General features: G+C 36.6%; 2 protein-coding genes across 2 annotated transcripts; one reads left to right on the plus strand and one right to left on the minus strand.

The window, feature by feature from the left end:
• Window positions 1-338: 338 nt before the first annotated feature.
• LOC147759863 (uncharacterized) lies at window positions 339-2131 on the minus strand. The gene has a single exon (XM_086996255.1). It carries the CDS (start codon window positions 1507-1509, stop codon window positions 484-486), a length of 1026 nt encoding a protein of 341 aa, XP_086852381.1. The 5' UTR covers window positions 1510-2131; the 3' UTR covers window positions 339-483.
• A 932-nt stretch (window positions 2132-3063) lies between these two features.
• On the plus strand, window positions 3064-26191 carry LOC106155648 (DNA mismatch repair protein Msh6). Its single transcript, XM_013530576.2, has 34 exons — window positions 3064-3288; window positions 4011-4176; window positions 4518-4732; window positions 4930-5015; window positions 5372-5477; window positions 8522-8646; window positions 9894-10124; window positions 10521-10603; window positions 11016-11103; window positions 14081-14140; window positions 14407-14481; window positions 15040-15166; window positions 15637-15770; window positions 16124-16198; window positions 16396-16467; window positions 16627-16843; window positions 17145-17214; window positions 17613-17736; window positions 18080-18188; window positions 18529-18691; window positions 18913-18993; window positions 19537-19632; window positions 19928-20024; window positions 20231-20386; window positions 20839-21068; window positions 21478-21610; window positions 22216-22314; window positions 22517-22645; window positions 22947-23034; window positions 23326-23415; window positions 23874-24028; window positions 24343-24477; window positions 24919-24986; window positions 25260-26191. The coding sequence occupies exons 1-34, from the start codon at window positions 3123-3125 to the stop codon at window positions 25333-25335; spliced, it is 4125 nt and encodes a 1374-aa protein (XP_013386030.2). The 5' UTR covers window positions 3064-3122; the 3' UTR covers window positions 25336-26191.
• Window positions 26192-26293: the final 102 nt, after the last annotated feature.

The raw sequence follows: 26293 nt of genomic DNA on the forward strand, positions 1-26293 counted from the left end.
ACTATAGTGTGGTTAAGGGCTGTTTAATAAAGGCTGATGAAACATGGACGTATAACGATTTTGAAAGGGTGAATAGGTTCAGTAACCTTGGTTTATCGGTAAGTTTTGTTAAAAACATATTGCAAAGCATTTTAAACTATGCATCGGAAATATGGGAGGAGATTACGTGAATAAGGAAAATAATGTTGATTTTCTGAAAAAACACGGAACGATTTTATAACTTTGAACAAATCCCATGCGATTAAAATCCCGAAAATCGGAGATTTTCCTGCCAATATCACTTTGAATAAGCAAAAGTTTGTCAGCAAAGGGTCAAGAAATCATAATGATAACTGAAGCAGTCTTGAGCAAAAAGGTTCATTAGCTTGGTTGTTGGATAAATATGAAAATTCTCAGACACAAGCCTAAAATTTTCCGTACCGTTAGCTTACGGCCAACCTGGTCGAAGGCCTTCATCAGACTGACGTGAGTAGTTGTTCACACTCACTGACCGCTAGATGGTATAGCGGCCAGGACCCTCTTATAAATGTCAGGTAGATCAACCCCCCCGTCCCTATTCATGGGTGGCTGGTGTCGGCTGATGTGGATAGCCTCTCGTATTTTTCGCGGGATGTCGGATGATTCAGATTCAAGAATCTTAGTTGAATTCCAATCTATACTGTGGCCGGTGTCTATTACATGTTCAGAAATGGCAGAGCTGGTATTGCCTACAGTCACTGATTTCTTGTGTTCACTCACCCTGATCTTCAACTGTCTACCTGTCTCACCAATGTAAAAGGAATTACAGTCATGGCAATTGATCCTGTATATTGTCCCACAACGGTGATCTTGGGGGGTTTTGTCCTTTGGTGCCACTAGGTGTTGTTTCAATGTGCACTGAGGTCTAAAAGCTGTGTTGACACTGTGCTTCTTGTAGATCCTGCACACTTTCTCTGAAATTCCTTTACAATAAGGGAGGATCACTAGCTGTTTTTTTCCGACTGTATCTGTTGGCTCACAGTTAGTTACTGCTGTCTTATCCTGGCGAAGTTTGGTCTTTAGAGCCCAAGGTGGGTAACCACACATCAAGAGAGCCTCATCTAGTGTCTTGTTCTCCAAGGTCTTGTCTTCCTCATTAGTCACGATCGTGTTGCACCTGTGTTTTAGAGTTCTTACTACCCCCAGTTTCTGATGTAATGGGTGGTGCGACTGGAAGTTTAGGTATTGGTTGGTATGAGTGGCCTTCCTGTAGACTTTCAGACTCAGGTGGCCGTCGTTTTCACGTGTGATCAATGAATCCAGGAAAGCAATAGAATTGTTATCCTCTAGCTCTCTAGTGAACTTGATGTTACGGTCTTGGCTGTTGATAAAATCGGTGATAGCAGTTATGTGGTCTCTGTGGCAGATGGTGAACGTGTCGTCTACATATCTCAACCAAAGACGTGGAGGATTGGGCATGGATCCCAGTGCGGCTTCCTCAAAGTTCTCCATATACAGATTAGCCACGATCGGACTGATTGGACTGCCCATGGCTGCTCCATGTTTCTGTTTATGGAATTCACCCTTATAGATAAAATATGTGGTGTTCAATACAATGTCTAATAGCTCTGTGATGTCCTCTACTGATAGATTAGTACGTCCATTGAGGGTGGGATCTAGCGTAAGTCTGGAACTAATCACTTTAAGAGCATCATCCACCGGTACACTAGTAAAAAGTGCACTCACATCATATGAAACTAGTGCTTCATGTGGTCCCAGAATGATATCCTTCACTTTATCAACAAAGTCCTTCGAGTTCAATACATGATGGCATGATTTACCTACTAGTGGGTTTAAGATTTTGGCTAGGAACTTTGCTGTCTGGTAGGTGATAGATCCAATACTTGACACTATAGGCCTTAAGGGTGTACCCTCTTTATGAATCTTAGGAAGACCGTACAGCTTAGGTGGTGTTTCCGCAGTAGGGTATAGTTGAGCATATTGAGACCTAGATAGCTTCCCTTCTTTCTGTAGCCGTAGTAAACACTTAGTTAACTTACGTTTATAAGCTGCAGTTGGATCACGCTTTAGTTTCTCATAGGTGTTGTCATCATTCAGCAATTGTTGTATCTTGTGTTCATAGTCTGTCCTATTTAGAACCACTGTTGCTCGTCCTTTATCAGCAGCCAAGATCAGCTCACGTCAGTCTGATGAAGGCCTTCGACCAGGTTGGCCGTAAGCTAACGGTACGGAAGCAGTCTTGTTTTTTCACAGACGCGCTTTGAATTTGTTTTATTTTCAGTGTATAAATATTATAAAATACAGGGCCATAGCCAGTTAATTTAAAGGGGAGGGGCATGGCGAGGGGGGGGGTGTCTTTTTCTGAAAAAGACGACCTTTTGCCATGAAATCTTATGGAAATCTTCATCGAGTTTTTACCCAGAACGGACTTTTTCCCGGCCCCCCCCCCCTCCTCCTTTCCAACTACGGGCCTGAATTTTTTATCTGGGAAACCTTTTTACTGCGAAACCTAGCTAGGCCTACATGTGCTTTGCTTTTATTTTATTTGTTTTTTTCATAAAGGAAAAGTAAATAGATCAAAGTTAATTTGACAGACTTTATACCAATATTATATAGCACTTTTTCTGAAAAAGTGGACCTAGATCGATTTTTACCCACAGCAGTCCTTTTACAGGTGTGACAGGAATGGTAGTCGTAGGAATAGAAGTCCTATACGCTTAGTACAGGTTAGGGTTAGTTGGAGTAATTAGGGTTAGTATATGGGACGCATGTAACCTGGGAAACGGGCATCGGTTCCTAGCGGACTTTTATTCCTGTTACACCGGGCCACTTTACGGAACTAATCGTGTAGCCACTTCGCGCCAAATAATAACAAATAGGTCAAACCCCAGGTCACTGGTATAGACTCGTCTATAATTAAAGAGCTGCATGTAAAATCAACGTGCAATATCGAACGAAAAACAAAAAAACTTTCACATGTTGGATCAAAGAACGAAAAATGTAAATAAAAGATAGTTTGTTAAACGTAATAAAAGGATATGTGCAACAAAAATAGAGATAGATTAACGCAGGCACAGGTGCTGCTATCCCCTACATTTGAACGAGTTCATTAGGCTCCATGTGCGGCGGCTTTAATCCCAGTGATGTCGAAAGCGCAGAACTCGATCCTTTCCTACTTTAGCAAGACACCAAAGTCCGAAAAAACACAGAACAAGGAAAAGAATGTCCTGACACCGAAACAGACGCGATCCTCGCCAAATAAGTCGGGAAGTCAGGGGGACAAGAAGGAGAAAGCAACTGGGAAAGTGGGTCAGTGTCACTGTCACAGAGTCAACGTAAACATGGAGTACTGTACCCATAACTTTATTATGGCCAAGGTTTAATGATAAGCATATATATGTACTATCACCAGAACTTGTGTTAACTGTTTTTAAACCAAAGTTCTCGTCGGTGCTTGGGAGACGTCGATATGTTAACAAAACTTGATTGACATGTACTGTACCATCTACCATGCAGGGCCGCTAGCTGTTATTAATTATTATCAGGCCCGTAGCCAGCAATTTCAAAAGGGGGGTTCTTTTTCTGAAAAAGTGGACCTTTTCCCATAAAAACATAATATACCTAGTTCAATTTTTACCCAGAGTGGACCTTTTCCCAGCAAAAGGGGCGGTTCTTTCGAACCCCCCGAACCCCCCCTGGCTACGGGCCTGATTATGTTGACATTTTCTCTGAGGCGACAGTACGGAGAATGACCGTCAGTTTAATCAGAGATATATCTGTGAATATATAGTGAAAAATCAATCCGTGGCCCTGGAAGAGGGTAATGGCCATGAATCAAGGAATCATGTACAGTATTTTCTGGGTCGGAGAAATGAAGGGGGGGGGGGGGGAGGGAAAGGCAGTCGCACTTACATGTTAATAATAATTAATATTAATACTATGTTCCTAATTATGTTCCTAATGGTGTCCGGTGAGTCTAGATCAGACTTGCTATGATATTTAATAAATAAATTATGATATTTTGATTGCAGCACCAGGAGATGTGGTCTGGGCTAAGCTGGAGGGGTATCCGTGGTGGCCCAGTTTGGTCTGTAACCACCCTACCTTGCACACCTGTACCAGGACCAAGGGAAGAAACACGGACGTACATGTGCAGTTCTTCGACAACCCGCCTTCCAGAGCCTGGGTGAAGGAGAAGTGAGTCAAGACTCATTTGTAGGGTTGTTTTATGTGTCAGGTCTTTCTCCTGACAAACACCTAACATTTGGAAAACATTTCCAAAATGTTGTCACCATAATGTGTTTGCAAAACTTTTTAATAATATTATTAAAAACTTTTAAACATTTGCAAAATGTTGTCACTAAAACTTTTTATGCACAATGTTTAACAATATTATTAAAACATTTCACATTAATGTTTTTAAAACATTTTGGTGAAAATGTTAACATTTTCTAAAAGATTTTTCAAATAACAACGTTTTCAGATAGCATTTCCAAAATGTTACCAAACTGTCTTTTAATATATTTCTATTCTAACAGATATGTGAAACCATTCACTGGCTCGGACAGCGCTGATTTCCAGCGTGGTGGACAGTTCTTCAGTGCGGACCCCCAGTGTCGCAAGGGAGCCACTGAGGCAGACAAAGCTGCTGCGTCTAGTGTTGCGGACAGACTGAAATTGGTTGTGGACTTACAGCCATCATCTGATGAGGAGGAGGAGGAGGGGACAAAGATTGATGATATTGATTGGGATGGTGAGTTTGGAAGACACAAGAGCCTTATTATTGGAGCTGTGATTTCATTTGAAATTTATAAGCATTTTATCATTTAGTAGTAGAATTATAAAAGCAAGAAAAGATTGTGAGACATATTTTCACATGAGAGATTTTTTAAGTGAATAAGTAAAAAAAAATTGTCATGACAGAGAAAATACATATTTCTTTTTATTTAGATGAAATATTTGACAACGAGGCAGACAATAGTAAAGAAAATCATGAAGAAGAAGAAGTTGGTGCAGAGACAAAAAGTAACAAAAAGGTAAATTAGATTATGAAAATCCAAGTGTTTTTTTTTCACATTTTGAAAAGTATAATTTTCACATGTTCCTTGTTTTGAGTTTTGATAAGGTTTAAATTTCCACTTGGAAATTGGATATTGACTTTGAGTTAAATCAAGGAATTTTAAAACTCCTTGATTGAATCAACTTAAAGTGATGCTTACATTCAAACTTATACAATAATGGTTTCTCTGTGACTTGTGTAATGTGAATTGTTTATGAAACTGTTGAATGTGTCATTATTTTACAGTGTTAGATTTTAGTATAAAAGTTGATTTCAGTTGCTTATTGTAAAAGAAAAAAATTCTGTGGTTTCTGAGAAAGGATTTCTCTCCAGAAAACTCCCCAAAAACCCACCCCAAAGAAAAATGGCCGCCCATCCAGAGGCAGTAAGGCCAAGAGAAGGAGGATAAGATTACCAAGTGATGACAGTGAGGATTCGGGTACGGGCAGAAATTTTCTCCACTAAAAGATATTATATTATAGCTAGCCTAAATATATGTTTTCAATTCTTTTGAAAGTGCAAGCTAAATATAGATAAGTTAGCTGTAAAATAAATAATGTAGTATAAAAAAATGTGTCCATATTTGTGAGAATTAACATTTTTTATGTACAGACACAGATGTGTCTGTACATATTGCCATCACCTGCGTCTGTCGTCGCCGTCGTCGCCGTCGCCGATGCCGATGCCGGTGCCGTGCACTTTCAGCGTTAACACGATAAGTGGAAGAAAGTTTTACTTTTTGGCTTTATATTTACAGAGCTGATGAATATTCATAAAACCCAGGTCAAGTTCGAAAATCAGCATGATCGAGCCATTATTGTAGAAGTTATGCTGTTTTTTCACTTTTCAGCATATATACAACACTGTTAACACATTTCAAGGAAAACCGATAGGCCTGTTGTCATGAAACTCACAGGAGCAATCAATCTTACTAAAACGCAGGTCAAGTTCGAAAATCGGCACGATCGGGCCACTATTTTAGTAGTTATGCTGTTTTTTCACTTTTTAGCATATATGCAACACTGTAAACACAATATAAGAAAAACAGATAGGCCAATTGTCATTTAAACTCACAGGAGTGGTTAATCTTACTAAAATGCAGGTTGAGTTTGAAAATTAGCATAATTGGGCCATTATTTTAGAAGTTATGCTGTTTTTTCACATTTCCTTAGATTCAGTTCTAAGGCATGTTAACAGTTTCATTATTTAATTAATAAGAAATGTAAAAGTGTTTGTTTGACATTTTCTGCATCTTTACAACATTGTTAGTTGATTTCGTAAAAATGATGGTAAACTTGTTCTGGTGTATTGTGTAATAAAGTGTCAAAAATGGAATTAAACTCATATCATTGCAGTTTGTCAGATTCAATTATTCAGTATGTTTAGAAACTCAGAATGGAAGAAATTGGACATTTAACACTATTCTATTAATATTTTTCCCATCTCATCAATTTTCTTAGTTGATCATATATAAATGGCAGTAAATTGTTAATTTTGTTATATGTTAAAAAATTGTTAAAAATGGAAAAAAAACATTTCAGGACAGTGCTGTCTTGTCTACATTTTGGCATATTCAAGGTGTGACTTTGAAGTTCCTTGGGCCTGAAGACCTTTGCTAGGAACATTTTCTGAATATCCATGATACTAATATTTTATTATTAAAAATTGATGGTAATTATCCTGTTAAACATTATGTAATATTGCAACAAAATTTGAAGACACCCCTATTTTGGACACTGCTCCCATGATGACCATTTAAGGAAAACCATGTCACTTACTGTTCTCAAACTTACAGGAAGAAACAAGGGACTTAAATAAAGCTTCAGTGGGCAATGCAGTCTATTTGGTAAATTTTTTTGGCAGTTAATCAGTTTTTTGTGAAAATTTAATTTTTCACATATTGGCATTTTCAAGGTGTGACTTAGAACCTCCACGGGCTTGAAGACCCATGCTAGTCATATTTTCTGAAAATCCACGATACGTATATTTTATTATGAGGCCACCTGCGTCTGTCGTCGCCGTCGCCAATCATGTTGCCGTCACCGTCGCTGTGCACTTTCAGCGTTAACACCGTAAGTGGAAGATAGTTTTACTTTTTGGCTTTATATTTACAGAGCTGATGAGTATTCATAAAATGCAGGTTAAGTTCGAAAATAAGCATGATCGGGCCATTATTTTATAAGTTGTGCAGTTTTTTCACGTTTCCTCAGATTCAATTCTTAGGCATGTTAACAGTCTCATTATTTAACTAATAAGATTCGTAAAAGTGTTTGTTTGACATTTCCTGCATCTTTACAACATTGTTAGTTGATTATGTAAAAATGATGGTAAACTTCTTATTTTAGTAGTTATGCTGTTTTTTACACTTTTCAGCATATATGCAACACTGTAAACACAATATAAGAAAAACAGATGGGCCAATTGTCATGAAAGTCATAGGAGTGGTCAGTTTTGCTAAAATTCATGTTGATTTCGTAAACCAGCATAATCGTGCCAATATTTTTGAAGGTATTCTGTTTTTTCGCATTTCCTCAGATTCATTTCTTAGGCATGTTAACAGTCTCATTATTAAACTAATAAGATACGTAAAAGCGTTTGTTTGACATTTCCTGCATCTTTACAACATTGTTAGTTGATTTAGTAAAAATGATGGTAAACTTGTTATCATGTATTGTGTAAAAAAGTGTCAAAAATGGAAATAAACTCATATCATTGCAGTTTGTCAGATTTAATCATTCACTATGTTCAGAATCTCAGAATGGAGGAAATTGGACATTTAAGACTGTTCTATTGATATTTTTCCCATCTCATCAATTTTCTTAGTTGATCATATAAAAATGGCAGTAAACTGTTAATTTTGTTTTATGTTAAAAAATTGTTAAAAATGGGGAAAAAAACATTTCAGAACCGTGCTGTCTTGTCTTTATTTCCACGTAAGCAGTTGTATTGTTTTTTATGTCTTTAAACATTATGTAATATTATTTTATGCACTGTCATCATTTTTCAAAAATTGAGACTTTCATCATGTGAATTTGAACTCTCATGATCCTGAAACTGTAATCTTATTGAAGAGGTGGATTGAGACCATCTTCTGGGTCTTCCGGAAGACGGTCAGGTTATTAAGTTTATATTGACTGGTATCTATTTTTTTCTGTTGGAAGACCATAAAAATGGGGGATGAATCAACATAGATACTTTGGAATACTATCAGAAAATATCTCTGGGTTCGCTCCTGTTATTGACCATGGTACCTGTTGTGCATGATTAGAATTCAGTGTTGACTGACAGTGCTATTATAAGCAGTATTTATTATTGCATCAAAATTGACAAAATGACCTATTTTGCATCTTTATTTTCTGTTTTTTGTCTGTACATTTGACAGCTTTGCTGCCTTGTTTATGATTTTTGACAATAACACTTGTTCAGTGTTGTCTGTAGTGAAGTGCCTTAGGTTCCATGAATTTCACATTTTTCTTTTATCAGGGGATGAATACAAACCAGCTAAATCAGAGAATGAGAGTGAGTCTGAAGATAGTGCAGGAAGTGGTGTGGATGAGGCAGATATCTCTGAACCCGAGACGGAATCAGATACTGGAACTCCAGTTAAGGTAGTGTGTGCCAGGTTCTTATGATCCCTTTCACACCTTGCAATATGTTGGGGTCGATCTAACTGACATTTATAAGAGGGTCCTGTCTGCTATACCACCTAGCTGTCAGTGAGTGTCAATGTCTACTTATATCAGTCTGATGAAGGCCTTCGCCCATGTTGGCCATAAGCTTACAGTATGAAAATATTTCGGCGTGTGTTTGATAATTTTCACTTATGCTGCAATATACAGTATGTATTTGTATTGCAACAATTTGCCTGGTCCAAACAGGTACTGGTACATTACTCGGGGAGGGGTGGGGTGGGGTGGGTTGCTTCCTTTCATTTTCTTTCACAAGTTCACTTACTACTATTTGAGAGTATCAAAATTTTTCAAAGTAACTGGATATGTCTTGTCTGGGGGTTCTGTTTGATGAGGCTGTTATGTAATGCCCGGGCTAGCCTTTTGAGTTGTTGATCTCTCAAAATGTTGAGATACAAATTCTTAAGCCACACAGTGTAAAAAGGAGTTAGGATTTTCCTGCAACTGCTGTGTCTGCAGATTGGTACCTGGTCCCAATTTCACAAAAAAAAAACAACAAAAAAAAAATAAATAAATAAAATAATAATAATAAATATAATAAATAAAATAATAATAATAATAATAATTAATAAAAAATTAGTTGACTGGGATTTCCATGTGATTGCTGTTGCACTGCTTTTGATAGGGTAAGATGTAACCACGTAACTTGGTAATTAAGTTCTTGGCCCGGGAACCCGACTTAAGTTTTTTGTGAAACTGGGGCCAGGCCAAAGCCTTGTTCCATTTAAACAACAATAACATACTTGTATACAATGGTGTTAGGTGACAAATGATCCTCAGTCAAAATGCAGTAGCTTGAGATTTACTTGTATGATACAGGCAATTTTAAAAAATAAGTTAGAAGATAGTTTTTGAAGTAGAGTAGACAAATTGATTGGGTTTCTGAACTTGACTGTGAATTTGATGTTAAGACTCTTTGCGTTGCTCTATCCAAACTGAAGTGGTATGTGACATGTGAATTCATATGAAAATACCCAAATTTTGTATATAATGCTTATAATATAAATGATTTTAAATTTGTAAAAGTACCTTTAAAAAAATGGTCATTTTGAATTTATTTCTTGACTGTTAGGAAAATGCATTTTCATAAAACCACACTTCAAAACTCTTGTTTTGGTGGTGCTATACATTGTAATTTGAACTTAAAATAATTTGATCTTTTTCAGAATTCAAGAAAAAGGAAAAGGGGCTCAGTTACTACATCTAAAACACCTGGGGTAGCAACAAAAGCTAAAGAAAACCTCAGCTCCTTTGCCAACACCACCCCCAGTTCCCCACTGAGTGGCGCATCCACCCCCCTCACCCCTCTCAGCAGGAGTTCCACCCCTCATACCCCTGTTAGTGTCAGTGACAAGACAAAGAGCAAGCTCATGGCATGGGCTGCCCCAGATACACCAGTGAGTAAATGATGGTGCTTGTAACAGGTGCCGTTATCATGTAGATGTCATCACTTAATGCTTTATATGATTAATCTCTGCTTCACAAAATGAAAAAAAAATCAGAAAAAATAGTTTGAAGAAGAAGAAAAAAGGAAGAAAAAATAAATGTGCTTAGTCACAAATGTGAAAAAAAAAGCACAATTCTAAATTAATATCCATTTGTTAGGAAAATATCCATCTCCAATTTTTGAAGTTGATTATATTAACCAGTCATTTTTTCCTGTAATATTAATCTTAATTAAATGTACAAAAAGAGTCAACTTAAAAAGTTCAATTCACATATTTTTCATACTGTTTGAAAGAAAAGTAAAAATGAAAAATTTGACAGTGACAGACAAATTTTTTCATCTGCAGCCCGAGACGTCTGCCCCAGTCAGTGAAGATGGGACAGTATATATGCACTACACATTGGACTTCCTCAAACCAGAGAAAATCAAGTAATTAAACCTTATCATTTATTATTTATTTATAAAATCAAGCATGGAATTTTGCTCCAACTTTTAATGGAAACTATCTCCTTCTCTCAAGGGACCCCACCTGAGTTTGAATAAAAATGCAGTTGACAAAATCTGCAGTTTTTTTTCAAACATTTTACACAAAGGCCAGTATCATGTTTGTTGATTTCATTTGAATGTGTTACATATAAATATATTTTAAGTTATCACACCATTTTTCTCTTGCCTGAAAATTTAATTTTTTTTTTTTTGCCTACGTATTTGCTATTGAATGACGTGGAAAATATATAAGTTTCTTTCATATTGAGATAGAAAGTCATTAAAATATTTTTCTCAACCTTTCTCGGATATTGTTTTTTTTTCTTATTAACTGTTAAATTAATTTTGTTTACAGAGACATTGAAGGCAGAAGACCAGATCACACAGAATATGACCCAAGGACACTCTATGTTCCTGACACTTTCAAAAAGAAGCTTACCCCAGTAAGTAAAACATAAAATGTGTCTGCTTTTGTGCTATTTTTATTTTCGTATTGGTTTGAAGTGTCAGCAGACAAAATTTAAATCTTTTATGATGATAAACCTGTTCGCTTATTTAAAAAAAAAGTGTTTCTTTGTTATTACTTATATTATTAGAAATTTAAGAACAATTTGGCATAGCTTTTCTAAGAAGGGTGTGGTGGCCCTGAAAAGGGCCATTTAAATGAAAGCCAGACTACATTTGAAGCTCTGACTCAGGAATGCACTGTCTAAACTGAGACCTCTGGATAGCTTCTGCCTCTTCAGAAACCCGCAGTGCATACTCATAGATCATCTGCTTCACACCAAAGAGAGTGGTGATCTGCAGACGAAGGTTGTAGCGAGATGCAGGTCTGCTGGTCTTTGTAGCTCTCTGATAGCGTTCCTGGAGGCCCTTGATGTGATTCTCTAGCAACTGTAATTGGTTCAAAGCCTGGGTGAACTTGCCATGCATAATGATCAGTTGATCATTTACAAAGTCGAGATCTGGCAGACAACCATCTTCAAACAAGCTGGAATCAGTGAACTGAAAATCATACGTGTCATCTTCTGAATCAAAGCTGTCATCCATCCACTGGTCACTGTCACTGTGATCAAAACTGGTCTGGTTTTCCATTTTGGCAAACTGGAGAAAAGTGGAGAGCAACTGTCTTGTAGAGAGTTGAAACTCAAGTGATGTTCAGTCAGTGGTGGTCAGGTCTTTATATAGCCAGGGAATTTAGTCAGAAAATTTACAATTTTCTGGAAAAAATGGCTTCATTTTAGGTTTCAGGATTGAAGTTTGATGAATAGGAAGAAATGATTAAGAGGTCAGGTGACCTACCTTAATGAGGCCCAATTAAGATCAAAGAGTTTCATCACCTGTTGTCAGATCTTTTACCTGTTAAACCCATCACAGACTTTTATCTCAAAGACCAATTGTTTAACTAGTTAAGCAGACTGTCAGTACAGGTAGGTTTTTTGAAAGGTGACTGGCAACTTTGATCAAAGGTTTAAGATTAAACCAGTTAACAGCTCTGACTAATTTACATGTTTATCAGCTAGCCTGCTTTGTTCAAGATTTAGGTTACAACATAGTCCTCAATAAAAAACACCACAGTAAATCCCTGCAAAACATTATATTTCAAAGTAATTACCAGACTCCTATTCTTTTGCTTCCCCTTTCTTAAAGAATACCATAAGATGTAATTTTTAAGTTCTTTTTCTTACTAAAAATTATTATAATTTCAAATTTTATTTTTTAAGTCTGCATTTATCCCCATCCAACACACCATAATAAGATATTAAAGTAAGTTTTTAAAATTTCAAATTAACAGGGTTTATGATGAAGAGCCAATTGGTTCTACCTGTAGTTTAATAAGTTAGTTTTATAAGTCAACTGTTTAAATTAACAATAAGATGTTACTGAAGTGTGTTTTATCAAAGAACTATCTAGACATTTAAGGCTTACATTTATTGAAGAAAGTTGTGAATTTTATGATGTTGGGTATCCAAACAAACGAAGTAAATGAAATTTCTTTAAAATATGTAATGGGGAAAAATATAAGGCAGAAAAGAAAAGGTTTTAACTAAGTTTTTTATTTGAAACAGAAAAAACCTGTCTCATAATCTCCAAGGGCATTGTTTTTTATGCACAACACTAAAATGAATGAGGAAAAAAAAACAACAAAATAAGGCATACTAGCTGATTAACAAGTTCATTAGTGAGGACTATTAACCAGTTTTATTAAAAACCTTTGATCACAGTTGCCAGTCACCTTTCAAAGCACACTACCTGTACTGACAGTCTGCTTAACTAGTTAAACAATTGGTCTTTGTGATAAAAGTCTGTGACAGGTTTAACAGGTAAAAGATCTGAAAACAGGTGATGAAAGTCTTTGATCTTAACTGGGCCTCATTAAGGTAGGTCACCTGACCTCTTAATCATTTCTCCCTATTCATCAAACTTCAATCCTGAAACCCAAAATGAAGCCATTTTTTTCTTGAAAAATGTGAAATTTTTGACTAAATTCCCTGGCTATATAAAGACCTGACCACCACTGACTGAACATCACTTGAGTTTCAACTCTCTACAAGACAGTTGTTCTCCACTTTTCTCCAGTTTGCCAAAATGGAAAACCAGACCAGTTTTGATCACAGTGACAGTGACCAGTGGATGGATGACAGCTTTGATTCAGAAGATGACGCGTATGATTTTCAGTTCACTGATTCCAGCTTGTTTGAAGATGGTTGTCTGCCAGATCTTGACTTTGTAAATGATCAACTGATCATTATGCATGGCAAGTTCAGCCAGGCTTTAAAACAACTACAGTTGCTAGAGAACCACATCAAGGGCCTCCAGGAACGCTATCAGAGAGCTACAAAGACCAGCAGACCTGCATCTCGCTACAACCTTCGTCTGCAGATCACCACTCTCTTTGGTGTGAAGCAGATGATCTATGAGTATGCACTGCGGGTTTCTGAAGAGGCAGAAGCTATCCAGAGGTCTCAGTATAGACAGTGCATTCCTGAGTCAGAGCTTTAAATGTTGTCTGGCTTTCATTTAAAAGGCCCTTTTCAGGGCCACCACATCCCTCTTAGAAAAGCTATACTAGATAATCAATGAATATGTTCTGCGAGTCTCTGGAAAAGTGGAGGCAGTGCAGAGGTCACAGATTAGTCTGTGTACTTTGGAGTTCAAACTTTGTTTACTGAATATGTCGTGTAATACCAAAGGCCCTTTTCAGTGCTGCAAATGTTACCTAGAAACTTCAAAGGCTATGCCAAATGGCCCATTTATAAATTAGATAAAAAAAGAGGTCTTTTGAATTAAATATCATTTTAAGGTTAAGATAGAAAATATTTATTCATTTTTTTTTATTTGTACAGTCTTTAAAGCAAGTAAATCATAAATGTATACTTACTATGTACTTTTTTTAAAAAGTATTTCTTGTCATTTTAGGCCATGAAGCAATGGTGGGAGATTAAATCAAAACATTTTGACACTGTGTTGTTCTTCAAGGTAAGAAAACTACAATTTATATACTACATCTGTCTTCCAGTAGTGCAAAAGTAAACATTTTGGATTTACAGTAATGACAGTTTGTATGGGAAAAAAATGGTGCAATATTCAGTGGTGGATTGAGGCTGTCTTCTGCGTCTTCTGGAAAACGGTCAAATTTTCAATTTTGCATTGACGGGTATCTAACTTCTTCTGTCAGCAGACGGTCAAAAAGGGAGGATGAATCAGCAAACTGGCCCTGATATTTTTGGTCTTTCTCTTGTCAGGTTGGCAAGTTCTACGAGCTGTACCACATGGACGCTGTCATAGGGGTGACTGAGCTGGGACTGATGTATATGAAGGTATAGTGCAGGGGTGGATTTAGGCCATCTTATGGGTCTTCCCGGAAGACGGTCAGATTTTCAAGTTTACAATGACGGGTATCTACTGTTTTTCTGTTGGAAGACAGTCAAAATAGAGGATGCATCAACAAAGATAATTTGGAAGGCTGTCTGAAAATATCTCTGGATCCGCCCCTGTAGTGTTGGAGGCAAATTTCAAGAAAAAGTGTGAAATTCTAGATGTAGGAAAGAGTGCTCTTCACATTTTTAGTGTCAATTCCCATCATTTGAAGATGTTATGTATTTTCAACATCTTGTTGGAATACTAATCGGCACATGTTGAGAACTGAGATGATGCCAATCTTAGGCCTGTTGTTATGAGAGTCAAAAAGTAGATCATTGTATTCTATGTATCACAAGAGTATCTTATCCTTATGTTATAAATGAAGTGAAATACAATAAATTACAAAACTCAAACCATAACTTAGCTATCATTCTGCCTTTTAATGAAATTTATTTATTATTTTTATGATAATGATGATTACTGTTATTAATTATTGATTTTTTTCTAACCTCCAGGGCAATTTTGCCCACTCGGGTTTCCCAGAGATTGCCTACAGTCGCTATGCCGATACCTTGATCCAGAAGGGGTACAAAGCAGCCAGGGTGGAACAGATGGAGTCACAGGAGAGTGCTGAGGAAAAAGGTATCACTTTTGGTCTTGATTGTTAGCAGTTTATAACTTTATTGGTCCTACATGCTATAGCCTTGTTCATTGTTTTTGGTAGATGGTTTAGAATTACTGATCCATTGGAAATAAGCATTTGATCACAAACTATTGTGATTAGATATTTTAGTCAAGTAGGGGTGGTTGGGAGGGGGGGGGGGCTATGGTTTAATTTCTACATATTTTCAGGCCAAATGCTTAGCTGTGTGTTGTTGAACCATGTACGTATGATTGAATTTTATAATTGTTGTCAGTTTCGTCATGCTCACATTATAAATGTTTAAGGAAATGTCTTTATTGTACATGGGGTAGAGGGTGGAGTATCCTTGCTGACTGTGGTAAGTTTATCATGGTCAGATAAGAGTATTGGAGTAAGAAGGGTCAGCCTAAATTGTATGTGAATGCGCTTTTTGTCCGTAATATACCTACAGTAAGCCTGTGAATTCCAGCTGCTGGCAAGGCCAACAAACTGATGCAGAGAGAACTGTGTAGAATCACTTCCAAAGGCACAAAGACCTTCAACTTCATGGATGGGGACAGTACAGAGAGTGGGAGTGATTACCTCTTGGCGATAGCAGAAAAGGTGCTTTTGAACCCATTTAGAAGAGCGGACTAACAAATCCATGGATCAAACATGGTGACCCACGAAAAAGCTTGCTACTTTATTCCTGATTAGACACTGAATAGATTCCCAGCAGGGATTACGCAAGAAGCATTCAAGTGGGTCGGCCATATTTGATCCGCGGATCTGTTAGTCTGCTGTCCTGAATGTGCTCTTTGTGGTTTCAATTGATGTAGACCCATGGTGTCTGTGAGAATGAGGCCTTAGAGCATAAGTGTGAATTGCCCGATTTTGAAGTTTTCTTTGCAGCATGAAAATATATTAAAGCTTAATGCATGTAGCATATTTTTATTTAAAATTTTCATAATTTTCAGAACAGTGAGGAGAGTTCTGGAGGTGAAAGCACCTATGGAGTGTGTTTTGTGGATACCTCTATTGGAAAATTCCACGTGAGTCACTTCACTTTTTCAAAACATGAAAATTCTGATTTTATAGAAATAATTTTTTTGTCCAAATATATATATTACATTTTCATTGCTTGCTTTGCATTAGAGTTATAACCACAGTTGAGAAACATTGGGACTTTTTGGTTGTTTTAAAAATGGATTTAACCCAGGAAGCGATCACAATGCTGTTTAACTTTCAGATTGGTCAGTTTTCTGATGACCGCCATGGGTCAAGACTGAGGACGTTGGTTTCACACTTTAGACCAGCTGAAGTAAGTATTTGCTACACTGTACACTTGTTCATCAATAAACAAACAGAGTTTCATTATTAATAATTATAATTATAAATATCAAAAAACTTTTAAGTGAAGATTTCCCCTGGTCCAATGTAGCAGGTGTAGATTAAAAAAAAAAAAGAAATTAATTTTCAGATACTGTATGAAAGAGGGCATATATCCCAAAAAATGCAGCAAATCTTCAATGGTCACCTGACGTCTGCTCTCAAGGAGGCCTTGACCTCTGGTACTGAATTCTGGGATAGCTCCAAGACCCTCAAGTTTTTATCTGAAGGAGACTATTTCCTTCCTGGAGGAGAGAATAGTGAGAAATTTCAGTGGCCTCAGGCAATCAAGGCTATGATATCTGAGAGTAAGTTCTACATTGTATTTTTCAGTATCAAATCTCTTTCATTTTTGAATTTTTTTAAATTGATTGATTTTTAATTGTGAACATCTTTTGTGATGAATTCTGAGTCTAGTGATACATAACAAGTGATTAAAACAAGTAAATGGAGAAATTTTAATGAATTTAATGAACATGTATATAAAGGTCAAGCTGTTTAATGCTGCTGTATTCTCTCTCTCTCTCTCTTTGTGTGTTAATGGAGGTTTTTTTGTAATTTTCTTTTATGGATTAGTGCTATTTGTTAAATTGTATTGTTTGATTTCAGCTGACAGCTTAGGACTGACAGCCTCTGATGAGTATGAATTAGCAATAAAGGCATTAGGTGCAATTACTTGGTAAGAAATCATGATCTATCTTAAATGTTTATAAAATAGCAAATTAACCTAATTTTTTTTCAAGACTTTTCAAGTTGTCCCTTTTGATTCATATCTCTATTCATCAGTTATGTTCTCTCGCAGCCTGTTTCGGTATGCCAATTAATTTTTGTAGGTAAATAGTTCTTGAAACAGTTCAAAGTTGATACTTGCAACACCAACCTGAGGGAGTTGACAAAATGAGTTTTACAGTTTAAATTTTAACTGAAAAAGACCAAAAACACAAGTCTTTTTGTGAATCAGGCACAAAATATTATATATACTATAATGTGAGATTTTGTCTTTGAAGCTGAGAGCATTTATCCCATTTGACCAGATGAGAGACACACGTATGATGCTTATTACTTTAATATTGACAGGTATCTGTGCAAGTGTTGCATAGACCAGGAACTGTTGTCTATGAAGCAGTTTGAAGAGTACACTCCTCTGGATCAGAAACAGAACAAGAAAGGAGTGGAGTTTGCATCAGGGAAACAGAAAATGGTAATGATGAAGTAGTTTTTTCTGTCTGTTTGTCTTTCTTCCTCTTAATCTTCTTTTTGTCTCTATAAGCAAAATAATTGCATGTAGTAATGTTCTATGCATTTTAGTTATCCAGTCATATTTTACATAAAAGAAACGTAATAAATCTATTACTGAACTTACAAATTTGTCTAGTTGATGATATTGTGTCTCCTTCTTGGAGACTTCAGCCAGTCTACTGAGAATAGATTACGTAACAAGACCGAGAATAATATATCAGTTTTCTCAGAGGACCAGCTGAAGTCTTTGAAAAATGTACACATATTTGATAATTTTGATGGAATTTTTTTTTACCACTGCTCAGGTGCTGGATAGCGTGACCCTGTTCAATCTGGAGGTGATGGAGAACAGTGTCACTGGGACCACAGAGGGCACCTTGCTGGAGAGATTGGACCAGTGTGTCACGCCATTTGGTGAGTTCTCCACACCTTCTTACTCAGGGGCGGATTTAGGGCGTCTTCTGGGTCTTCCGGAAGACGGTCAGATTTTCAAGTTTACATTGACGGGTATCTATTTTTTTCTGTCGGAAGACGGTCAAAAATGAAGAACGGATCAACAGAGATAATTTGGAAGACTGTCAAAAAATATCTCTGAATCCGCTCCTGTAACTCCCCCCCCCCCCCCGCTCCTCCCCTTTCTCCTTTCTCGCCCTCATTGTCAAATTCCTTGTAAACACCATAGTTCTACTTTCCTTTAGGTATTCATAATCATTTTTTAAATAATTGTACAAAAAGCCAACTTTTATTATTGTAGGAAAGAGGCTGTTCCGTCAGTGGCTTTGCGCCCCCCTCTGCAATCCGTCTGCAATTGATGACCGTCTTGATGCTGTAGAGGACCTAATGGCAGCACAAGATGTTGTAACTGAAGTGATGGAACTGATGAAGAAATTGCCAGACTTAGAAAGACTTCTCAGCAAGTAAGGATATCCATCCCTGACCATAATTTTGTATTTTTAAAAGATGAGGCCTTTTAGTTTTATTATTATCATTTATTTCAATATATTTTATCTCACTTTTAATGTTAGGTTGTAACCTTCTTTTTATCTTTGTGATTATTTTGTTTGAACAATTGTCAAGTGGGATTCCTGTCGTTATTTTGGTTAACAATCATCAAATGGGATTCCTGTCCTCCTTATAGAATCCACACCTTGGGTAATGCCAGCAGAAGCAAGAACCACCCTGACAGCAGAGCCATCTTCTATGATGATGTCACCTACAGGTAAAACTCATTATAAATACCCACATCTGTGAGCCACAGGATGAGCTGCTTGTAGTTTGCCATAACAAGGGTATGGTGAAAGAATTGTGCTATGTAGATTGATCTAACTACATAGTTGCTGAACGTAATCAGATTAACTACATGTAAATGGCACTCTTTAGTTTAAGGACCTAGGAGGTTGTTTACTTTTCTGTGCCTTGGCTTCTGGAAGTTTTTTTTTTCGCTTTCTTTGAAGTGCAACGGAAAACACAAGAAAGTTTATCACCCACTAGCCACCGGAAGAGGTGTGTCATTCAGTTAATCTGTTTGCATTCAACAGAGTTGGATTGATCTACATAGAATGATACTTTCATTAGGAGCACACCCTAAGTTACATTAAGCAAATACATGTGTATATCTGTAGTAACTATTAAAATAATGCAATTATGATTTCTCTTTTTTACAGTGTTAAAAATATAAGATATATCAATTCAAGAACAATTCAAAATTTTATTTTATTGTTTTGGATAATTCTAATAATATTAATGATTGATGTTTTTGCAGTAAGAAGAAGATTGAAGATTTCCTTGCTACTTTAAATGGATTCAAAGCAACACAAGACATTGTCCTTAAATTTAAAGGCAAAGGTCAAAATTTCAAGTAAGTTGTAAGTTTTTCTAATGTTCTTTACTGAAGATGTAAGTTTATTTTCATTTTCCATAGCTAGTAAGATAACATAATTTAGTTGTTTTACGGGGATGGGGGGTTACTATCAGTCATTTTATAGAGGTAGGTAAGGAAAACTGAGTAAGCCAAGTTAAATATTTAAAAACCGGTAGTATTCCTCAATATTACATGGTATGCAGTCTTTTTTTTTTTCAATTATTTTGTTACCTCTGTAGAATTTTTATGAGTTTGAGCCCCATATCTCTAAGTATGTAACTTGACATTATAGGTCAAGACTCCTGAGGCAGTTGGTGACAGTGCAGAAAAGTGACACGAGTAACTCAGCAAAGTTCCCTGATCTGGTGGAGAAGTTACGCTTCTTTGATGTGAGTAGTTTTAATTTTTCTCATTTTCAAGTATATAATATTTCACATGGCAGTGTTTTTTTCTGTGCTCGATCTGTGCATGGTGATTATATTATGTACATTCAAAATCACTGTCAGACTAAATCATTGACTCATATTAAAATACACATTTACAGAATTTGGTTTATAAAATTATACAGTTATTTCACACCTGTTTCTACCTGTAGCAAGCATTTGACCAGCAGAAGGCCAAGGCCCAGGGGGTCATTGTCCCCTCCAAGGGGGTAGATCCCGAGTATGACCAGTCCCTGGATGATATTAAGTCCACTCAGGCCAAACTGGACACTTATCTTGACCAGCAGAGACAAAGGCTTGGATGCAGGGTAAGGGTTGGATAGGATTGATAAAGTTAGCAGATCAAAGTTGGTCAATTGTGTGTGTGTGAGTACAAATGGTATGTACTTGTATGCTGCAATGTTAGTTATAGGGATTATACCCAAAGATGGAAAAAATTAAATTTATATGCAATATCAGATTTATTAACTACAACTATTAGTAAGATTGGTAAGTAAACATTTATGCTGCAGAATGATCACTTTTAGAAAATTTTAATCTTAAAATATTTAGAAGACTGAATTATTTATTTAATAAGTCCCCAAAAGAGCAACAAAAAGTATGTACATTTCAAGGAAAAATTCACACCTCTTGTATCAGATTTGAAATGCGGAAACATTTACATGTATATGTGATTAAAACAAATGTAAGCACATACACAATGACAGTACATAAGGATAAAGAAATTGCTAATCATGCTTATGGGGTTTTATTATTTCAGTCCTTGCAATACTGGGGCACTGGCAAGAATCGCTACCAGTTAGAGGTCCCTGAGGGAGTGCTCCAGCGTGTCCCAGACGAGTACGAGTTTGAGTCCCAGAAGAAGGGATTCAAGCGCTATCGCACCAAGAGGATCATGGGATTGCTAGCTGAAATGGAGGCCGCGGAGACCAGGAAGGTGGACGCACAGAAGGACTGCATGAGGAGGATTTTTAATAGTTTTGACGAAAAGTAAGAAATGATTTTTTTAAAAATTAGTCATTTCTTAAATATTTGTATTTGTTCTCTCTTTGATACTGACAAGAATGGCTTTTTTCACACATTATGCTGTAAACCTTTTTATTTATTTTTTGCTAAGAGGTACAAATAATAATTACAGTAAAGTTTGTTTAACAATACTGAGCTGATTTAGCAGTTTTAAGTTTGACTTTAATTTTATGGAAACAATGTACGTCCTTCAAACTGGGCATGAGCTTTTTGGTAGACTTTTTCCAGAATTACAACCTTCACTCACAAGGCACTATAATTATATAATCATCGAGCATAGTCATAAGAGATAACATCCAGTTTCATTTGACCCAAAGGGACATTTAACACCAGGCTATCACCAATATCACTTGTGATTTAAATATATTTCCAGTTACACTAGCTGGCACTCCGCTGTACAGTGTATGGCTGTACTGGACGTGTTAATCAACATGGCCGCCTACAGCAGATGTGGAGATGGGGTCATGTGCAGACCACAGCTAGTACTCCCTGAGGACCAAGACCAGGTAGGCACGAGATGGACGATCATTTGTCGTTGCTATGTATGCACACATTCACACAAACACACTTCCAGTAAGAGTTCATTTTTGTTTGCAGAGTTTGATCTCTGATAAACAAGCCTTGAAGGATGCATTCCAGGGAATGTATCCATTTAGTTGCCAGTGCTCGGGAATTCCTCAAATTTGTCTTTAATATGGTAATAGAGGGGGGATCACAACAGAATGTTGTTGCTAATGCTTATAGCATAGGCCCACTCTGGCATATATAGATTTGCAAAGTACTGAAGCTAAGTCTCTGTTCACGACCAAGTTGAGCCAGGCATAACTGAGCTGCGGCTCAAATATAACCCACATGAAAGCATGCCACATTAGCCCTGCAGGATGTGGGAGGCAGGGAATCTATTAGGGGATTAGAGGCATTAGATATTTCCAAGTGCGTGTCGTATTTGAGCGGCAGTTCAGTTAGGCCATAGCTCAACTTGGTTATGGACAGTCTAAGATATTCTCTACTGCTTATGTAAATGTACATCACAATTTGTAAATTGAGTATCTTCATTCTTGTAATGATTTTTTTTTTTTATTAACTATCTAAAACCTTCTTGATTTGGCAGCCATTTTTGGAGTTGAGAGAAGCTCGTCATCCATGCATCAGTGCCACCTTCAGTGGGGGAGACTTCATTCCAAATGACACGGTGATTGGCTGTCACGATGTATGTGAGATTTTTCTTTGAATAATGTTACAGTAGCAAAATATGGTTCACATCACAGTTTCCCGTCAAATTAATCATAAAAATTAATTTCATGCAGTTTCTTTTAAAATAAGTTTTGTATTTTTAAACTGCAGCATGTCGATTGAGAGGTTAAAGTGAATTTATTTGAATGAATTTTTATAATTCATGAAATTTGTTTTAGGACAACGCCATGGAAACAGATGGCATTGATCACTCTGACAGCAGTATCGTCCTGGTAACAGGGCCTAACATGGGGGGAAAGTCCACTCTCATGAGACAAGTTGGTGTCATTGTCATTATGGCTCAGTTGGTATGTGAAGTTCACATCAGGGTTGTTCGAGGGGGATTTGGTATTTGGAGAGAAGGGGAAAAGGCGTGGGACGGAAATCTCTAATGTTCAAAAACATTTTTATGCTGAGTAAAAATAGTGTGAATGTATAGTTGAATCCTTAGTATACACTTATAGTTGTGAAGAAATTTTGGTGAGAGGTATTTATGTTAAAAATTTCAATTCCCTTAACTTAAATTGAGATAACACATGTTAGCAGAGAAATACAAACTACAGGCTGTCTGCCAGACTTTTTTTACACTTACTTCACCTCTATCCGCAGGGTGTGTATGTCCCAGCTGAAAAGTGCAGACTTACCCCTGTTGACAGGGTGTTCACAAGACTTGGTGCTAGTGACAGAATTATGTCAGGTATACATTTGTTCTCAATTTTATGGAATTTGGTCAATTTGGCCAAAAAAATTAGCTGCAGCAAAGGAAAAGTGAGAAAATTATTTGAACCTTATCATTTTCTTTTATAATTTCATCATTGATCTGGTAGACCATTTGTTATTTGGCTGAAAGTGAATAAATATAAGTGCTTGATCCCCCCCCCCCCCCCCCCCCCCCCCCCCCCCCCACACACACACACACACACACACACACACACACACTTGAATGAATGAATAATCTGGGTAATGATGATTATTATTATTAATTTAGGTGAGAGCACATTCTATGTGGAGCTCAGTGAGACTTCGGCCATCTTACAACATGCCACACGCCATTCCCTCGTCTTACTGGATGAGTTAGGTAAGAAGCTTCTTTTACACTGTAGCAAGTCATTTGTCAAAAGTACGTGAGATATGCTAATTTACTCCTAAAGTCATTTGAGGGTTTGTGACCTTTTCTACTGTATTGTCCCCTTTGTCAAATTGTTGTCCATTTCTGTTTTTTAAAGAGGCATACTGGGGTATGCATGTACATTGCAATTGTGAAACTGTGATTTCTTATATTTTTTCATGAGAAAATTAAGAAATTTTAAGTCATACATCAACAATTCAGTAAACTCATTTTGTTCTTGATCTCTTTCATACTGACAGTATCAAAATCATATTTTTTAGAGCATTGCTTGTGATTGAGAGTTCTAATGCTTCTTTAGATTTAAAACGGCTCTCTTTAGACATTTTTAGTATTCCTACTTCTTTTTCAAGAATGGCCGTATGTCCTTGTGCTTGATCTACCTACAACAGATAATTTTTTTCTTACAGGAAGGGGCACAGCAACCTATGATGGCACTGCTATTGCCTGCGCTGTAGTGCGTGAGCTGTCACAGAATGTGCGCAGCCGTACATTGTTCTCCACTCACTACCACTCATTAGTGGAGGAGTTTACACACGACCCAAACATCAGACTGGGACACATGGTAAGAAAATTCATTGGTTTTTTTTTTATTTTATTTTATTTTTATTTTGTGTGTGTGTTTGTGTGTATTCTGGAATTAAAAACAATATGATAAGGTCAGAGTGGATGGAACAGTTTCAGTTTATCACAGTAGATGGCGCCACGATGCAGTGTATTACTATAATTTGAGATGTGTAGCTTTTTGTGAATCTGAAGCCTCAGAGGTTCTTAAAATGGGATATCAAGGATCCACAGGGGATATGGGAGTGTCAAATGTACTTTCATCACAATTTGATTTATTAAAATTACTTAATATTATTTTTCTTTTGATTTCAGGCCTGCATGGTGGAAAATGAGAATGACGAGGACCCCTCTCAAGAGACCATCACCTTCCTCTACAAGTTCGTGTCTGGAGCTTGTCCCAAAAGCTACGGCTTTAACGCTGCCAGGCTGGCCGACATACCTGAACAGGTGCGCACATATGATTTCGATCTCTTCACCCCATATTGCTCCAAAATTTACTGTTTTAATACCGCCATGCTGGCAGATATACCTGGAGAGATGTGCACACAAAATTTTGTTTCTTTTTACCCAATATTGTCCCAAAGGTTATTGTTTTAGCACCGTTATTCATTTCTTTTCTTACTATAATGTCCCTGGATTGAAAGCTTTAATCTTACTATACCTGGGGGTATGTCTGTACAAATATGCTGTTATGTTCTGGAAGTTGGTATTTTAACATGGCCATGTTGGGACCAAGCCTCATAATAACTTCCTCCATTAGAACCTTGTATAGTAGGTCAAAGTGATTCGCGATGTATATGTCCTGTAGATGTACAATTTTTGGGATGTATTAGATCATTAAGTCATTAATAATGAACCAATGAATTGAATAATTTAATATTTTTTCAGATTATAAAAGTTGCCAGGATTAAAGCACGGGAGTTTGAGGAGCATGCAGACAACCTGAAAGTTTTCAGGTATATTTTTGACTCCTTGATTCCACTACAAAAAATATGTCAAACATTTATAATTGTAGAATCATTTGAGAAATACCATATTTTCCTTTTGTAAGTTTTTTTTGCGTAAAAGATGAGGGCAGATTTTCCCACGCTATTGACTAGCTTTTAATGAAATAAATTGAGTATTGTTATAGGGCACAGAGAAATGAGTGTCAGTGACCAGGTGCGCTGATCACATTACAAGATTATTTAAGATTATAATTATGATTTATTTATTTTTAATTTTTGTAGGAACATCTGCAGTACAGATGAAGCTCTTGGAAAGGACAGTCTGATCTCATTACAAAACCAAATCCAAGTGTCTTGAAGAAAGTGGACTCTAAAAGAGGAAACATTTGTAAACATGCAGCCACAGTTGCCAAGAACATTATACCATTATTTACTAAAAGGATCCAGTTGACTGAAACACTTGAGTAACATACAATATACTGGAATAGAAAAAGTATCAGGCATTAACTCAGACAGTCATGGAGTACACAATTGAGCAATTAGCTAGAAATAGTAGTCGGCAGATATTTGCCTTTAAAAAGTCTTTATTATTCAGGAGCAAATCCTTGCAGAAGCACTGGAAATGTATTGCTGCTGCTTTATGAATGTATTAGATTTACTCAATCTGTGAGAAAAGTAGGCAGAAAAATTGGGATCCAGTCTGTCGATATGCTGATTAACTTTATATTTCTTGCCATTTGAATTATGAAATAGCGGATCAGAATGTATTGTTAGAAATTTGGTTAGTTGGGAAATTTGCCTGACCTGTTCAAACACTTAACCAACTGTTAATGCATGATCACGAACTGTGTAAATGTATGTGCAAATTTGGGTTCATTTACGGCAAAATATTTGCATACAGTTATCAATTTGATATTTGATACGAAGTATCATTTAGTATTTGAATGCAGTTCCAATTCTCTATATTTGAAGTTCCACAATTACTTGTATGTTTTAATGCATCAAACAGGGATAAAAAACGGCAGAAAATACATGTGCGATTACCTTTCTGTTGATAAATCTCCACGTTTTACTGATATTCAGTTGCTTTGGACATTCTCTGCATAATTTTTGTCCATTTTATACTAGAGTACTTACAGGGGTAGGTAGTACTGTAATTGAGCAGTTATAACATTTATGATATTGGTAGAATAAACCTTATATTTTGAAATTTACATGCTGATTCTGTGTATTGACCCAGAATTTTGATTTTTGTATTCCCAGTTTTTCATTTTTTTTTCTGTACATCAAGATTGCCAATGCGGCGTTTGTATAGA

Source organism: Lingula anatina, chromosome 9 (assembly GCF_051362555.1).
Source record: "Lingula anatina isolate TDL-2025a chromosome 9, LinAna3.0, whole genome shotgun sequence".
In the NCBI taxonomy this organism is placed as follows: Eukaryota; Metazoa; Brachiopoda; class Lingulata; order Lingulida; family Lingulidae; genus Lingula; species Lingula anatina.

What these genes read in the sequence shown, in the direction of transcription:
- LOC147759863 (XM_086996255.1), bottom strand. Translation starts at nt 1,509, where the DNA reads ATGGGCAGTCCAATCAGTCCGATCGTGGCTAATCTGTATATGGAGAAC.
- LOC106155648 (XM_013530576.2), top strand. Translation starts at nt 3,123, where the DNA reads ATGTCGAAAGCGCAGAACTCGATCCTTTCCTACTTTAGCAAGACACCA. An exon ending in CAAGGCTATGATATCTGAGA is followed by an intron (nt 16,844 to 17,144) that starts GTAAGTTCTACA and finishes GTTTGATTTCAG; the next exon opens with CTGACAGCTTAGGACTGACA. An exon ending in CGGTGATTGGCTGTCACGAT is followed by an intron (nt 22,315 to 22,516) that starts GTATGTGAGATT and finishes AATTTGTTTTAG; the next exon opens with GACAACGCCATGGAAACAGA.